This window comes from Dasypus novemcinctus, chromosome 6 (genome assembly GCF_030445035.2).
Source record: "Dasypus novemcinctus isolate mDasNov1 chromosome 6, mDasNov1.1.hap2, whole genome shotgun sequence".
NCBI lineage: Eukaryota > Metazoa > Chordata > Mammalia > Cingulata > Dasypodidae > Dasypus > Dasypus novemcinctus.
This window is the reverse complement of record NC_080678.1, coordinates 127,679,462-127,697,195: the sequence shown is the minus strand read 5'-3', so window position 1 is coordinate 127,697,195 and position 17,734 is coordinate 127,679,462. Positions and strand designations below refer to the sequence as shown.

The window sequence follows — 17,734 nt, the reverse complement described above, 5'->3', positions numbered from 1 at the left end:
AGCTGATGCTTATTTCAGGCATAATTTTTAATAAAGTTGGTTGTAAATGTTTGGAAATGAAGAGAGGTGATGGCAGCTTATTATTGCGAGTGTAATTAATGTCCTGATTTATGGATGTGATTGTGGTTGAAAGGGAAGTTTAGGGTGGTATATGTCAATAGAAGGAAAGCTGGACAGTAAACATGGGACTGTACAGCATGGCAAACCCTGTTGTAGATGATGACTGGGGGCAATTCCACAAATTTAAGAATGCTCTTCTGTAAACTAGAACAAATGTATGTCACTATTACAAGGCATTAATACTAGGGTGATATAGGGGCAAATACAACTAATATATATTATTGACTATAGCTAACTAATGCAATATTCTTTCATCAATTGTAGCAAAGGTGCTCTAGCAATGCTAAGGGTCATACTAGCTAGGTATGAGGGGTATGCATGGCTCTCCTTTCTGGAGCAATGAAAATGCTCTAAATTTGATTGTGGTGCTGAATGTACAACTCTGGTTATAGTGAAAGCCGATGACTGTAAACTTTGGATGGATTGTATGGTGTGTGAATAAAAGTGTTTTAAAAACAAACAAAATAATCTGCAGAGGCATCTGAGGGACAGGACCCTTAAAAAGGCGGGGCACGAGTCAAAAGGGGAAGCTGCGCGTTGCCTTCCCCTGGCAAGGCCAGGGCTCCTGGCCACACGTCTCTGTCTTTCTAGCTAAGGGCCCTGCCTGGCGGCTGCAGAAAGGGATGGACTTTGGTTGACAGACATCTCTTTAACTTTGAGGCTGCTCTGCACACTCTCGCCAGGCAATTGCTATTTAACTTTAGGAAACTACTTTCCGTGTTCATTTACAAAACCCGAGTGCCTTTTGAGGGAAAATCAATTTTAAAAAACACGTTTTCCTGGTCAAATGAGACCGGAGTTCTGTGAACAGTGCTCAGCCGGCCAGATGCCTGGGCCTTGGCCTCGGTAGAGTGGGTCTCCAGGAAAGGGGCGGGGCCTGACTAATCCCCTGCTTCGGGGGGCCCAGGTGACCCCTGAGAGAGGCTGGCCGGCCGCGGGGAGCCCCAGCCCTGATGGACGAACTGGCCCAGTGGTGCCGCAGGGCGAGGCGGCTGCCTGCCCGGCTCCCCAAAACGTCTGGGAGGCTGTGCCAGCATCCAGCATCTTGGCGGCAAAGAAGGAACCAGGGCACAAAGCGGGTGCCAGTGCTTATCCATTGATCTGTGACCGTCGAGGCGGCTGAGTGTGGATGGGTGGAGGGTGGGGGGCCATGCAGAGGGAGAGGCTTTGAATCTTTCCCGGCTCTGCACGATGGAGCCTACTGCTGCACCAGCGGCTTCTGTCACTTGTACAGAGAACAGGGGCTCTAAAATCCAGGAACTGCACACAAGCTGAGACCTGCTGCCATCCCAGCTTCCTCACTTCTAAAGAGTCCCACCTCACAAGCTTGTTGGGACGATTAAATGAGGTGAGGCATGTAGAACCATTCCGCCTGAGAGTTGCACGGTAATTTTCTCTATTATCAAATTGATTTTTTATTTTTAAATGGTTTTCTACATAAAATACTGCAGCTCTAGCCATCCTTTAGCTGTTTCCAAAGCCGATGTAAGATTGTAATAAAAAAATGAATGTCCCTGTTTTTCTACTATTCAGAAATTGGTATTGGGGTAAAATATAGATAATTCTACTAGGCTTAAACAGGAAGGAATAAAAGCCATACCAATGGATGAACTGCACATGGAATGAACATTCTATGCTGGTGATAAAAGCTGGCACACACGGACAGTTTAGCAGGAGACATTCCAACATGGCTAAATAAACACATGCCAAATCACCGACAGCTTTAGATGTTTAAACAGAGGCCTAATTTCCACATGTCCAGCTTCCTTTGTGGGGTCATGGCAGACAACAAATCCCAGCCATCCACAAGGACAATCAAGACGAAAGACGAAAGATTGGGAAGATGTGGCTGAGATGGTTGAGCACCTGCTTCCCACATGAGGTCCCGGGTTTGAGTCCCAGTGCCTCCTGAAAACAAAAACAAGCAAACAAACAAACAATGCAGGGGAACTGATGTGGCTCAGTGGTTGAGTGCTGGCTTCCCACATGCGAGGTCCCAGGTTCAATTCCCGGCTTCGGTAACCCCCGCTGAAAAAGAGCTGACTTTTCTGAACTGGTATGGATGATGTGGCTTTGCTAGATGTTTACTCCCTGGGCATGGGAGAAAGTTAAAACCTGTGACTAAGAATTTGAAGAACATGGAATTTGGGGTAAGATTCAGCTAAGTTTGAATCTCTGCTCTTTCATTGTTGGCCATGCAACATTGGGGAAAAAATATGGAGTATTCCTGGGCCTTGGTTTTTCACTTGCAAAGTGGAGCTGCTAATAAATATTTTGTAGGGTTGGTGTGGGGATTTTTGTAATGTAAGTTTAGCATTTGGCACAAGGCCTGGACACAGTTGGTGCTCACAGAATAGAGAAATACAACAGTCTGGATCTTAGGTGATTGAGCATTTAGTGAGATTTATTTTTATTTTTTTCCTACCATTAAGTTTTATATATTAGATATGATCACATTCTTTGGAACAAACTTTTCATGCTGAAATTTCATTATATATGCAAATCCAAGTTATTTTTTTTTCTACCTCCCAACACGATTAGTGGCTTGCCAAGCCACTAATTACTGAATTAGCAGAAACAGCTGGTTTAAATCAAATCATCGATGGAAGTTAAGGTGAGGAATAGCGATGTCAGGGCAGCATCGATTTGAAAAGACAGACACGCCATGTTTAACCTTCAAGCACAATTCACACCATTAGGCAATCTACCACTGATGCTAACCGGGAGAAGAAAATCAAAGAATCCTTTTGCCAAGTGGGAAAAAAAATAGATCAACGTAATTGAGCAACGACCCTCTTTAAATGAATTGTGTAACACAATTTGGTGTCTACGAGCCAAAAGCTCAAGGTCTTTCAGAGGTGAATGGTTCCTCTCAACCGACCAGACTGGGCAGGTAATCAACAAGCGTCGAGCCTGCTTGCCTGTGTGGTGAGAAGTCTCCCAGGAGTTTGGGCCCTAGAGAAGCCGGAATAGTGTCAGGGTCCTCATTTTATTGTCTATGAAGAAGAAAGGGGCTCCCCCACCCCCACCCCCAGTTCATTGAGATACAGGAGAAACGCCAGCAGCAGAAAATTCTTACAGGGACAAAGATCTGGCTGTATTTTATTTTATTTTTCGATTATTTATTTATTTATCTACCTATTTATTTACTTATAAAATGGCAATGCAGAATTTTAATCAAGTTACAGATGATGCCAAAGCAGCTAGGAACAACACAGAGGCCAATAACAAGGAAAGGAAATCTAGTGTAATGCTATTCTGCAAGAGTATGGGACAAAGTGTGATATATGTGATCTTATTATTACTAGGAATATCCCCTTTAACATATGTAGACCTTCTAACAGACAATAAATTGAGATTATAAATATTGATCAAATGCTCTTAGTTCTTGGGTAGGGCTTGATACATGGCTCAGCTTGCATTAACTCTGTTGCTATAAGAACATAGAAAATATTGGCTTTACTTTTTAATGTTCTAGCATGAGGATCTCTGCTCCTCTTCTCACTTACCCTTAGGACTTGGAGACATCTCTCCTTTCCAAATTTCCATTAAACTAGAAATGAATGGCCATCACTCAGGCTTCAGTAGGATGTTGCAAAAGTAGGCTGAAAGTGTAGCAATGGGTCAAAGGGCTGTCCTGAATTGCAGCACCCCAAGAATATGCTGATTTGCTTAGGAATAGGTGTCTGTTAGGTGAGTGCCGGCAGAGGGGAAAGGAAACAGGATCAACTGGTTAGAGAGACACTCCTGAATTTCTGCTATCAGGTGGACTTCTGGAGGTGTGTACTGTGCTTGAATCCATAGTGACAAATGATTCCTGGGATTACTTGTATATAAGCTCCCATCCTAAAACAATAATGGGATCATTTTTACCATGCCCTCCCTCCATTCCACCATGATGGGTTGCTGAGACCAGCTCAGCAATAGGTCTGCATGAAGGGAAGGTGATGCAGAACTGAAGAAATAGAAAGACAGAAAGAAAGACAAGAGAGGGAATGAAGACAGGGACCAGGGGATTTCACAGCTCTTGAAACTGAGAGCCTCAACCCTAGTTTCCACATCCTATTTATTTAAAAGCTAACAAGCACCTGTTTGCTACAGGAGTCAACTTGCAACATCTTCTACAATGACAGGGAGCAACTTGCAACATCTACAATAAGGTAATTTACAGTAGCAGGAAGCAACTTGCAACATCATCTACAATAACAGGAAGCAACAAATAGGTAAGCCAGTTTCCCACAACATATCCCCCTTTTTGTTTTTATAAAGCAACAAAGGCAGATTAGGTGATTTCTTATTGCCTCATACCCTGAAGGACTTGCTGTGTGCTTATCATTTAACAATGTCAAATGAGAGAACAGCACTTTATACATAATCCGTAACTATAGCAGATATCTACAAACTTCCAACTAATAGATGATTTATCTCTCATGGGCTTAAGATTTCCTACCAGCAAGGCTATATATATTGGCCAGTACTAGAATAAAAATGGCCTAATTTCTTCCAATTTGTATAGTTTGAGGCATAGGCAATATCAAATTGTTACTTCCCCATTTTGGGCTGTGGGGCAGCTGGAGGTTTATCTTACAATCTCAATGCCTTCATTGGTCCTGCTCTTAGCAACTTCATTGGACATCGGGCCACAACTCAGTGTTGAATTAGCTTAGTCTGTCATTGTGAGGACTCATTTTCCAGGCAGAAAACCATAGCTGGCTTGTTAAAAGAGTCCTGATGTAGTGTCAGCAGCAGTGAAAGAACATCCTGCCCCTTCCAAGAGCAGGAGGGGACTGATGCCACAGCCATTGAAGGGAGCATGAAAGACACTCATGGCTGATGTCCACGAGCTGCTTGTGAACAGCAGGCAGCTGGAGCCACTGGGCGAGGCACCACAAGGTCTGGTACTCATGGTACTCTGCTTCCTCTCAGGTCTCATTTGTATGGCTCTGGATCTTCATGAGTCATCTCCTCAACAGTCCTGAAAAGGATGTTAGAGGAGTGGGCAGGGACATGACAGACTGTTACCTGTCACTGCTTGCAGGTGTCCCAGATGTCCTTCCACAGATCTCTCCCCCATCGAGGATGATTCACAACAGTCCATCATTTTTGTCTTGCTTTTAGTATTTGCAAATCACTCCTGAATAGGGATGGCAGTCTTCAGAGTAACCAGACACTATTGGCCTAAGCTTTTCGCTTTTAACAGGGCTTCCTATGCTGTACAAAATTGCTTTTTTATATAGCACTTATTGCCTTTTCCCACAATTGTGATTAAAGCCCAAGGGGTACTCAATTAAAATGTTGCCTTTGCCACAAACCCCACCTAAAGCCAATATTGGTGCTGGCCATATCCAATTCACAGGTTAAGTCAATATCCACCTTCTCCCTCTTTTTATTTATTTATTTATTTTTATCACAGCCTGCTGGAGGTCCTCCTACTCCCATGAAGGACCTTTCCTAATTAACACATCTCAGTGAAGGATAAAAGATTTTTAGTATTCCAACTATATTACAAATTCTCTTAACATGATAAAACATTGTACTTTATCAATTACAGCAGAGGATAGAGTTTTGTCTTACCCAATCAAACAACATTTAAGAATTTGATAGAGTAGGAGGGACCTTACAGCTTGTCCCAATTGTTTGCCAATTCCAGGCCCTTAAAATACCATTGTCTCTGCTGTTTTTCAGTAGGGTCACTGCCACGGGTTTCTTCTATGCAGCCAGATTCTTTGCCACCAGGCCAGGGCCGATGGTTGGGGAAGCACTGCAAAAGCCCATTGTTGGCTTTTCTATAGGTAGGAGAACACAGGCTGACTTAACTTGCCTAAGGAAACAAAGTGATAGTGACACAGTTGGGTATTCATTTCTTGTAACAAACTAGCAATATTTGGGACTCTTGGATACTACAAGGGTATTACTTTAATTTACGATAAGAGGTCATTTTTGTGACACATACTATTTGATATCAAAGCTTTTAAAAACTTTATAGATATGGAAAGCAGACGTGGCCCAATGGATAGGGCATCCACCTACCACATCGGAGGTCCACGGTTCAAACCCCGGGCCTCCTTGACCCATTTGGAGCTGGCCCACGTTCAGTGCTGATGCGTGCAAGGAGTGCTGTGCCACGCAGGGGTGTCCCCCGCATAGGGAAGCCCCACGCACAAGGAGTGCACCCTGTAAGGAGAGCCACCCAGTGTGAAAGAAAGTGCAGCCTGCCCAGGAATGGCACCACACACATGGAGAGTTGATGCAGCAAGATGACACAACAAAAAGAAACACAGATTCCCATGCCACTGACAACAACAGAAGCAGACAAAAAGAAGAACATACAACCAAAAGACACAGAGAACAGACAACTGGGGTGGTGGGGAGAAGGGGAGAGAAATAAATAAAATAAATCTAAAAAAAAAGAATACTCCCCACCCCATTAAAAAAAAACAACTTTATAGATAGACCCATCAAATCTGCCTCAATTTTAACCACAAAAATTCCTTTTCCACAAACCTTCTGCACTTTCTGTATTCATTCAGGTTTTGTCCTACACCCTACTCTATCTTAATAACCAATCATTTTATTTTAGGACAAAATTATTTTTTGTTTCTTTAATAATAAAAACACACTGTATACATCCTACATACATAAGTTACTAAAATGGTTTTGGGAATTGTCTCCAATCAAATCTCTTACAATATACAATTATCATTAACACTAAACAAACTTGTTAAAATAATAATTCAGTTTGGTTACATGCAAATATAATTTTTCTTTCTTTTAAATACCTAGTAGCATGCAATATTAGAAATAGTCCTTTAGAAACAAGTTGGCAGGGGAGGTGGTTGCCAACAAGTTTTTCTGTTATAAAATTACCTTTCATTATTATTATCAATTCAGTTTTTGTTCAATAATGACTTCCTGGAATTAGCCATTTAAACACCTCAATTCAAACAATGCTTCTACAAACTTTTTATAATTATTTATGACCATATAGACTATAACTATATTATTTTAAGATGAATTTCACCTTTACAGAACACATTCCCTTACTTAAAGTTACCACGATACCTTTTACAACTTGCCACATGCATTCAAGTTTTGTCCTGCATATTTCCATTTTGATTTTATGAAAACTAGCCATCTTCTTTTAGGACAAGAACTATTCTTTATGAAGAGACTTATAGTAATTTCATTAATCAAGATTTACAATTTTTATTATTGTAGAGATCTTATTAACATTTAAAACTATGTATTAATATAAGTGCTTATTTAATTTTTGGCCATTTGAATAGAGCTCTTTTAGAAATTTTTATTTATTAATGTGTATCACCATTCAGAGGTATCAAAATATACATTGAAAATGAACAATCACAAAAACCATTACAACACATACTGAAACAATTACCACACACACAGTGACACTGAAGAAACAGATAAACATAAAACAATTACAACACATCAACAGAAACATAAATTTTACTAATTTGACCCACAATTCTTACTCTTTTGGTATAGCTGTTTCTAAGCCCTCCATCATTTCACATCTTAGATTTTACTGCTTTTCAGATTTCTTCTGGAACCTATGTTGTCTGTAACATACAAGCTTCTTCTTGGAAACACTTTTATTAGTCATGAACAGCCAGTTAGGATAACTTGAGCAGCATAAATGCAGTTAAGCTCTTATTTAGCAGTTTAGACAGACAATATGCATTTTTTGGATTACTACTGTTTAAGACTACACTGAGACTTAAAGTTCAGGTGTAAGCTATTGATTAAAAACTGAAAATTTCTTTTAATACCTTGATAAAAGTTTTGTACTAATTTTATTAATTTGGTTAAATAGGCCCAATCAGAATCAGCATAGAAACAAAACAGAACACCAATGTTGCCATGTTTTCCTCCTCTTCCAGAGGTTTAATTCTGTTAGTCCCCCACTAGCCCACATCCACATTACCATTTAGGCAGCAAGGGGTTTGCACAGTTGCTGCCAGAATATTTTCCTTATCTTAGTCAATACTTTCACAGAGAATTTTCTTACAAGCATAATTTCACTAACAAGGACCTTATTTAGCACTTTTGCCGGTACAGGACATTATATTTGTGAGGTAACTTTTTCTTGCACAAGTGGCTCAACATGATTTCCTTCCATTCTAGCTTGCAAGATGCCCTGTTGTAAAGTTGACAACTTTGGCTGAGCATCTCCAGGAATAGGAGGGGGAGGAGGTGTTGATGGGGGAGAGGAAGTGACTTTCTAAAGCCACTTAATGAAGGAATTGAAGGCAAAACAACTTTAGATTTAGTATCAAAACAGATTTAGTAATAATCTAAGTGGACCAAATAGTAACAGGGAGCAAAACACCTTGCACATGTAAAATTTTTAACTCTTTTTCCTACTCTTTCCTAATCTCCTAATTCTAAACTTCCTACTGCTGGGAACTATGAGAAATATTTTTCTATAATCTCTAAGGGTTCTAAAATATGAGACTCACTGCCCTCAGCCCCTCCTGCCTTAAGGAGTCATTTGAGGAGACAGACATATGGGGGATATTTTGTTGAACTGTCTCCATTTCCCATTGTAACCCTGCTAGAATAACCGAGAGTGTCCTTACTCACTGAGGACTTGGAAGACCTTCTAAATCACTCAGGGTTCTGTGCTGTGACAACATCTTTAATTTAGCTTGACGCTATTCTTCCCCTCATGTCCCTGTTCAGGCGCTGGCTGCTGAGACCAGCTCAGCAATAGGTCTGCATGGAGGGAAGGTGATGCAGAACTGAAGAAATAAAAGGACAGAAAGAACGATACAAGAGAGGAAACAAAGAAGGGACCAGGGACTTCACAGCTTTTGAAACTGAGAGCCTCAACCCTAGTTTCCACATTGTATTTATTTGAAAGCTAATGAGCACCCCTTTGCTAGAGGAGTCAACTTGCAACATCTTCTACAATGACAGGAAGCAACTTGCAACATCTGCAATAAGGTAATTTACAGTAACAGGAAGCAACCTGCAACATCATCTACAATAACAGGAAGCAATCAATAGGTAAGCCAGTTTCCCACAACAATGGGTTACATATATGAATCTCATTATCTTCACAATCAGGACAAGAGATAGCTGCTATCATCAGTTACTGATGGGGAAACTGGAAATCCAAGGGCTAATTAACTTCCTAAAATCACATATTATTATTAAGTAAGAGGCAAGATTCAAATCCATATCTGAGGGTTCTACTGGTTGCCCTCAATACTATGTCAGCTCACAAATAGTTCTCTGCCCCTCCTTGCCTATACCACTCACCACCCCCATTTCCTGTACCTGTAAATATGGTGGTGGTGGATCATGTGCTGTTGTACTCATACCCAAGTTTAGGACTGAAGGACTAGCAGATGGTGTTTATGGAGAGCAATTCTCAGGAATGACCTTGGGTGAGCAGAGTGGCTCACCCAAGGTGATGCCACCATCTCATGGCAGCCTGCATCCAATAACTGGTCCATGTGGAGGCATGATGGCCTGAGCCTTCATCCCAACTCAGGACCACTCTGAAGCACTAAATCAACTTCCGAGCTCTTTAGGGAGTAAGCTGAGTCTTTCACTGAGATGTCCTCACAGCCCAGCTTCTCCTTCCTTCCAATCCTGCCTCCTTCCCTTCTGTAGCTGTCAATCTCAGGGACCCATCCCAGTGAAATTTCTATAGATCTTGGTGTGTTTCCCAGGGAACCTAAACTGCAAGAGTCACAGTGAGATGAATTGAATAAATAAGATAAATGATTGCTTGGGGACAATTTTGAGATGCATGTTTGTGTGCACTTTGGCAGATATGCTCACACACTTGTCAGGGTGGCACATATGTTTTAAATGTGTTCTGTATATGGCATGCAGCCCTGCAGGAATTGAGAATCTTGAAGTATCAGAAAGCAAGTGAAAGGCATAGGGCAGGGATTTATGGGCAGAACTCAGTAGCAGGTGCTTGGGAACTGAACAAGGTAATTACCATTTCTAAATCTTAGAATTTTTCTTTATGTTAGGATATTTAGTTTCCATAATGATGTTGAAGAGTAGTTATAAATCTACTTATATTACAGATGGAGAGACATATGATGTGGGCGGAAGCTCAGTTATTGACTAGTCTTCATCCCTAGACTTTGGCTAGTATTTTGTGCCCTTATAAGCTGGTTAATGTATAAACCAATGGGGGAAATGAAGACAGTGGAGAAAACCCATATTTTCAAAGGAGCAGATTGAGAGCCACAGAATCCCTTTTGTTTATTGTCTCAAACAACTTCCCATAATATCATTAAATTGGGAAAATAGATTTTGTTTTGTTTTGTTTTTACATTTTTGTAAGGACCCACTTATAAAGGTCACATTTAAATTGGCAATTCAATTTTTCACACTCACAAAGGGAAAAAAAGAAAGAAAGAAAAGAAAGAGGTGGTCTTGGGATGTCTCTGCATGGGTATCTATTTATGTGCATGCATACACATGCACACACTGGCAAACATAAGTACTCACTTGGCAGGGTGGCACAGCTTTCATGAGCATTTGAGTCCTTCAGGACTACTAGAACTAGGAAATGTGCTGGGGACACAAAGATGAAAAGGACAGGGCCTATGCCTAAACTCAATGCTGAGGAGAGACTGACCAAAATCACTGCAGAAAAGGGTCTTACTTGCTCCCTAAGTATGTGCTTGTTGTATCCTAACCTAAAATCTGCCCACTTCCCTAGTAACAGCTAACGACACAAGACCACAAGTCCGCCCACGAGTCTCTGCCAACCCCCAGCCGCCCCGTAACCATCACTCCTCCTGCTCTACCCCCGCCCCCCTCATTCTCTATATAAACCCCTGCACTTCCGTAATAAATTAGACTTGCTCTGCACTCCAGACTGTCTCCGTGGTGTCTCCTTACCACGCGTCCTCCCACGCCTTAGAAGCCCCGCTCTGGCCCACTCCTCGCCTGGGTCTTAGAGCATCATCGTCGGCTGTGCCAGCCCCTCCGTCCACCCCCGCTGACCCCCGACCCCTCAGGGAGCGAGCTGCCCGTCATCTGGCGCCCGAACAGGGACCCCCCCGCGGTGTCTGGTTCCCGCCCGTTGCTGCCCCTTGTCTCTTCAGTTGCCGCGCTTCTAAGGTAAGGACCCCTCGTTACTGGCCCCAGGCGAAGGTCATGGGCAGGCGCCTATCCTCCCGTCAGGCACCCCAAGTTAGGGCACTAGCTGCCTTACTTGATACGAACCAAGTTAAAGTCTCCTTGCGACAGCTCCAAAAGTACTGGGACCTTCTGTTGCCCTTTAATCCGTGGCTAGCCACCTGCCACCTTTGGAGCCCAGACACTTACTCGCGTCTCATTGATCGCGTCACCTCCTCTATGGAGCATGATGGCAAGTCGTTTCCCCCCGGCCTCCTGCCCACCCTCATGGCCATCCGCACCTGCCTCCTTGGTGTGCCAGCCCCAAAGGACGCTTACCAAATTTCCGCCGGGACTGCTGCGCGGCCACTCGACTGCGACCCTGATGACGAAAACACTCCCAACTCAGATACCGAGTCCTTATCCGAGCAGCTCAATGCTGATCTTGAGCGTCACCCTCTTCCACCGCCTCAAAATGGCGAACTTCCCCCCTCTTCTCCACCCGAAGACGGGGAGTCCCCACCCACAAATCCTCAAGATGGCGAACTTCCGCCTTCTTCCTCGCCCGAAAAAGGGAAGCATGAGCCTTCCAGTAAAGAGTCAGCCTCTCTCTACCCGCCTCTTCCTGCCACACCGCCATCTTGGTGTAGACCAGAAGAGAAGCTGCCACCATCTTGGTATAGACAGGAAGAGAGGCCGCCGCCATCTTGGTATAGACAGGAAGAGAGGCCGCCGCCATCTTGGTGTAGACCGGAAGATAGGCCTCCGCCATCTTGGTGTAGACCGGAAGAGGGGCCGCCGCCATCTTGTTATAAACCGGAAAACCAACCGCCACCATCTCAGCACACGCCGGCAGGAAAGCCGCCATGTTGCCAACCACTGCCATCTTATGCAACTTCATGGCAGGCCACGAATTCCTGGATGCCCCAACATCCTCGTGTTCTCGTCCAGCCAACTACGCACCTCTTTCCCTTAAATCCGGTGCCCACTGCAGCGCGCCCACAAGAATGGTTCCCATTTACCAACGACGAAAAGAAAACGCTTCAAAAAGCCGTTAAAGAAGATGGAGTTGGCAGCCCTTATGCACAACATCTGTTAGAAGAACTAGGAGCCCAACTCGTCCTCCCATATGACTGGATCTCCTTAGCCCGAGCCATTCTTACACCAGGCCAATTCATTGAATGGAGAGCACACTTCCAAGCCGAAGCAGAAAGGCAAATGGCCAACAACGCTCGCACAGGCGTTAATGACCATCCGGATGCCTACACCGGTACCGGCACCTTTGTCGATCCAGCGCTGTACCGCAGTGTCGACCCAGGATTCTGGCAATGACTGAAAACTATCGCCTTGCAAGCTTACTGAAATGTTTCCACTACGCATCCTACTAAAATCACCCAACTCACTCAGGGCAAAGATGAGGACTTTGCCACCTTTGTGGCCCGCGTTCTTGAAGCCTGTCAACGTAAAGTTAGCGGGGAAGAAGCCCAACTTGCCCTTGCAAAAGACCTCATCATAGAGGGCAGCCTTGAAGCCTGCCGCCAAATCATCTCAACTATGCGAGACAAAGCCATCCATGACTGGGTTCTTGCATGCCGCGAAATAGACCCACAGGCCAAAACATTAGCCAATGCCTTTGCATCAGCTATGGCAGTCTCGTCCGGATGCTTCCGATGTGGAGAGACAGGTCACTTCGCCAGCGACTGTCCTCAACCACCAACAAACCAAGCGCCTCGTCTGCCGCCTGTATCTCGTCCTCAAGGCCGCGCAAGAGGACCTTCTACCCCATGCCCGCGATGCGGAAAAGGATTTCACTGGGCCCGTGACTGCCGCTCAGCAAACCCTCGGCAACCTTTAAACTCCCAGCGGGGCAAGCCTCAGCCCGGTCCCCAAGAGGCCACCCATCAGAGAAACCCCAAGCCTTGATGTGGACAGTTCCCATCAAAAGCGCCTCCAAGCCCGTCATGGAGCTCAAAATCGAAGGGCAATGGTTAGAGGGACTCCTCGACTCCGGTGCTGAAGTCTCCTGCATTCCCTTTGAAATTGCCGCCTTCAATCACTGGGCTCTTGAGCAGGGACCTCAAGTAATTGGGGCCACAGGCTCCGCCGAGTCCTGGAGATGCGCCACTCCTATCAAATGGGAGGACCGAGAGGGCCGACACAGTCGCTTCCGCCCCCTCATCCTCTCCACCGTTGGCGGCATCCTCTGGGGCAGAGACATCCTCAGCCAAACGGGAGCCATCCTAACTACCGAAGCCCTTTCGCTCAATCTGCCCCCCCCCCCTTATAGGGGCCACTGCTCCCATCACAACGCCTGACCCTATCCCTCTGGATTGGGACACAGAGGAGCCCATCTGGGTCGAGCAGTGGCCCTTGCCAGCCTACAAACTGCAAGCCCTCTCTGCTCTCGTCGAGGAGCAATTACAGGCAGGGCACATTGAGCCATCCACCAGTCCCTATAATTCGCCTATCTTCGTAATCAGCAAGAAAGGCACCGGTAAATACCGCCTTCTCCACGACCTGCGTGAGATCAACAAGCACATCAAACCAATGGGGTCACCTCAACCAGGATGCCCGCACCCCACTGCAGTCCCGCAGCATATGCATGCGGCATTCATCGACATCAAGGACTGCTTTTTCTCCATCCCTCTCCATCCATGAGACTGCCCGCGGTTCGCCTTCACTGTGCCACGCACAAACCACCAGGGCGCAGCACAACGTTTCCAGTGGAGAGTCCTCCCTCAAGGGATGCGCAACAGCCCAGCTATTTGTCAGCTTTATGTAAACCAAGCCGTTAATCCACTTCGTGAAGAAACAAATGGACAAACCTACATTATTCATTACATGGATGACCTTCTTCTCGCTGCCAACGACCCGCGCAAGCTCGAGGCTCCCGTCAGCACGCTCTTACATAACCTTGCTCAAATTGGTCTTACTGTTCAGTCAGACAAAATTCGCCTTCAAACCCCCTTTCAGTTTTTGGGGTTCCACTTCCATCATTATGTCAAGCCAGTGGCACCAAAGCTTCGAGTCGCGCCAAAAATGTCACTTACAGAACTGCAACAGCTCTGCGGCCAAATTAATTGGCTGCGCTCGGCTCTCCCAATCACAACGGCCCAAATGCAACCTCTTTTCGAGCTTCTTCAAACAAAAGATTTTCCTGCCAATGCGGTCACCCGCTCCATCACCATTACCCCTGCTGCGCGAGCAGCCGTACAAGATGTCAATGAGGCTCTTCAAGCCTGTCGCCTCGAGCGCTACGCTCCAGGACAGCCAATCCTTGCGTTAGTTCTTCCCACCCCAGTCACGCCTACCGGACTTCTTTGGCAAGATGGGCCATTGCTTTACCTACATACCTCCAAAAGCAAGCTTCCAAAAACTTGCCCTTTCACGAGGGCATGGATCACCCTCGCTTCCGATCTTGTGGGACTTTGCGTGCATACCTATGGAGTTCTTCCTTCTACAATTATCTGGCCTTTTGATGCCAAGGCCACCACCAACTTACTCATGCACAATGAAGATATGCAAATACTTGTAGAAACATTCCGAGGCTCCTTTGACAATCATTATCCTCACCATCGACTACTTCAAGGCCTTTCACGGCTCGCACTCTCCTCCCCGTTCCATCCGCTGCCAGCCCGCAAGCCCATTCCGTTTGCCGCGACTGCTTTCACCGATGCTTCCAAGACCTCATACGCAGCTGTCATTTACATCTCAGGATCACCTGAGCCGCGAACTCTTGTGTTCGCAAACGCATTCTCTGTTCAGGTAGGAGAGCTCCTCGCAGTCGCCACTGCTTTGCACACCTACCCTAACCAACCACTCAACATATTCACAGATAGTCTCTACACTATGCAAGTGTGCCATGCTCTGCCGTTGGCCACCTTCTTTCCAACAGACACCGCTATTGACAGAGCGCTCCAATTTCTGCAGCGTCAACTAGAGTCCAGACGGTCGCCCTGGTTCATCGCTCACATTCGAAGTCACTCTAGCTTACCTGGACCTCTCGCCCGTGGTAATGACTTGGCAGACCAAGCTGTCTCCTCCGCATGTTGCGCCGCGCTCTCACGTGTAAATTATCACGAAGGACTAGTCAATAAATCACGGCTCGGAAACCTCATCAACCAAGCAAAATTACTTCATTCACAGTTCCATTTCTCCGCCCGTTCCATTCGCAAACTTTTCCCAGACTTACCTATAGAAACCTGCAAACACTTGGTGCGTTCCTGCCGTACATGCGCGCCTCTGCTCCCTCTTGGACCACTTCAACCCCAAGGAGCTAACCCTCGAGGCCTTCGCCCAAACTCCAGATGGCAACTAGATGTCACCCATGTTAATTCTTTTGGGCACCTAAAATTCTTGCATGTAGCAGTGGACACATTCTCACACATGTGCTTTGCATACCGCAAACCGGAGAAACCGCCAAACACGCCATCAAAGCCCTTCGACAGGCCATCCTCTTCATGGGAGTCCCCTGGGACCTAAAAACAGACAATGGACCAGCATACTGTAGCTCCGCCTTTGCCGCCTTTTTGCAACTCTATAATATCAAACACCATTTTGGCCTCCCTTACAACCCCCAAGGACAGGGTGTTGTAGAAAGAACCAACCAGCACCTCAAGCTGCTCATCCAAAAAGAGCAAGTCACCTCTCCTCACAAGTCACCAGCTGACATCATCACTGCCTGCCTTATACACCATAATCTCCTCTCCTTTGACAAAGAAGGCCTTTGCCCCACTCATAAGCACTGGGGTCCCATGTGGCAGCCCTCCCAAGTTCCCCTCGTGCACTGGAAGGACCCCCTCACTAACCGCTGGCAAGAGCCAGCCCCCCTCCTTGCCCAAGGGCGAGGATTTGCTTGTGTCTTTCCAGATTCTGAGCCTCAACCATTGTGGATTCCTGCGCGTTGCATCCGACCTGCCACTGACCCCCTCGTGCCGCCATCTGACAAACACCCTACGCCGCCCGCGCTGGACAACATCGCACCTTTTGCAGTGATCAAGTTCCAGCCCTCATCGTCACAGCCAGAGAACGCTGCGCCCGCGCTATCAAGCAAGAGTCCACCACCGAGCACCCCCTCTTCGTCTGCCCCCCGAGATGACAGCACCGATGGAGCAGAAGACTGAAGCTCGTCTATATCCAGTTCTTCTCCTTCTCATTCCTCTTCTCCAGCCTGCCTTCTCCAACCCACTCCATCAGCCTTTTAATTGGACTCTCTCCTTGGCAGCAGGAAAAGCTTCTCCTCGCGAACGTAACTGCCTCCGCCCCTTCCTTTACAACAAATCTCTGTAACCTCACTGGACTCATTAAGAGCCCGTCCTCTAGCCCTTCCTATAAACCATGTATGGGCTCACCCGCCGCTAGCGAGTGAGGAGGGCGCAACCCCTCTGTCTCAGGCTTCTACATCTGCCCATCCTCCGCCAGAGGATGCCATACCATAACCCTACAGACTATTACTGCCCCTCCTGGGGATGCGAAACCATAGCCTATGGGTGGTCTGGCGCCCCCAACAAAGACCCATACCTCATCTTGACTGAGACTAAGGGCTGGAAAAGCATAACCCTCACGGTCAAAAATCCCTCAAACGATGTCTGGCTGTCTGGCCGCACGTGGGGAGTCCGCTTATTTGCCACCGGATACGACTATGGCACCTTTATCATTATAAAAAAGAAGCCAATTCCCGCTCATTCCACCCCAGTAGGCCCAAATCAAGTTCTCAATCCTCCACAGGCTCAGCCTCCCTCTCCGCCCCGCTCTGCCTCGCCCTCTCCTTCGCCCGGCACCTCTCTCACAACTGCCCCCCTTAGCTCCCACTACCCCAAGCCTCGCTTACCCCCCACTCAGTACTCCAGCCCCCTCATTAACCTAATCAGAGCCACATACACCTCTCTAAACTCCTCCCACCCCAACCTCACTGCAAGCTGCTGGCTTTGTCTCTCCCCCTCCCTTCCTCTATATGAGCCCGTCACCACAAACCTCACCTTCAGCGAATCCTCTGAAAATTCCCCCACCGGATGCAACTGGAACACCTCCTTTGTCCCCTTAACCTTCCAATCTGTTTCCTCCACAGGGCGCTGTGTTCATTCTCGCCAAGGTTCCCATCCCCTCCTAGATGTCTGCTCCAATTACTCCTCTCCCAACGCTTCCGCCAAATTCTTAATTCCTCATAACACCTCCCAATGGCTTTGCACCTCCACGGGATTAACCCCCTGCCTCAACGTCGCCACCCTCAACGCCACCAATGAAACCTGTACTCATTCTCCTAGCCCCTCGAGTCCTTTTTCACAGTGACGAAGAGTTCTTCTCCGCCCTTCAGAGTCACAAACTCCCTGCTCACCTCCAGAAGAGAGAACCCTTCACCATCCTCACAGTTGCTACCCTTCTAGGTCTCGCCGGAGCAGGCACAGGAATCGCCGCCCTTGCCACACAATCCTCTTCCCTTTCCTCCCTCAGGCAAGCTGTCGACAGTGATATCTCCCACCTCCAAGTCGCTATCTCC

At 46.4% G+C, this 17,734-nt stretch overlaps 1 protein-coding gene across 1 annotated transcript in view; it reads left to right on the top strand.

Annotated features, from left to right (window-relative positions):
* The window catches only part of LOC139439099 (endogenous retrovirus group K member 8 Gag polyprotein-like), a 97,266-nt gene extending 84,105 nt beyond the window's left edge, over positions 1-13,161 (top strand). Inside the window, exons 2-3 of the mRNA XM_071215580.1 lie at positions 10,996-12,546; positions 12,646-13,161. Of these exons, the coding sequence (XP_071071681.1) occupies positions 10,996-12,546; positions 12,646-13,161 (2,067 nt within the window). The remainder of the gene's footprint in view (positions 1-10,995; positions 12,547-12,645) is intronic.
* The last annotated feature ends 4,573 nt before the right edge of the window (positions 13,162-17,734 follow it).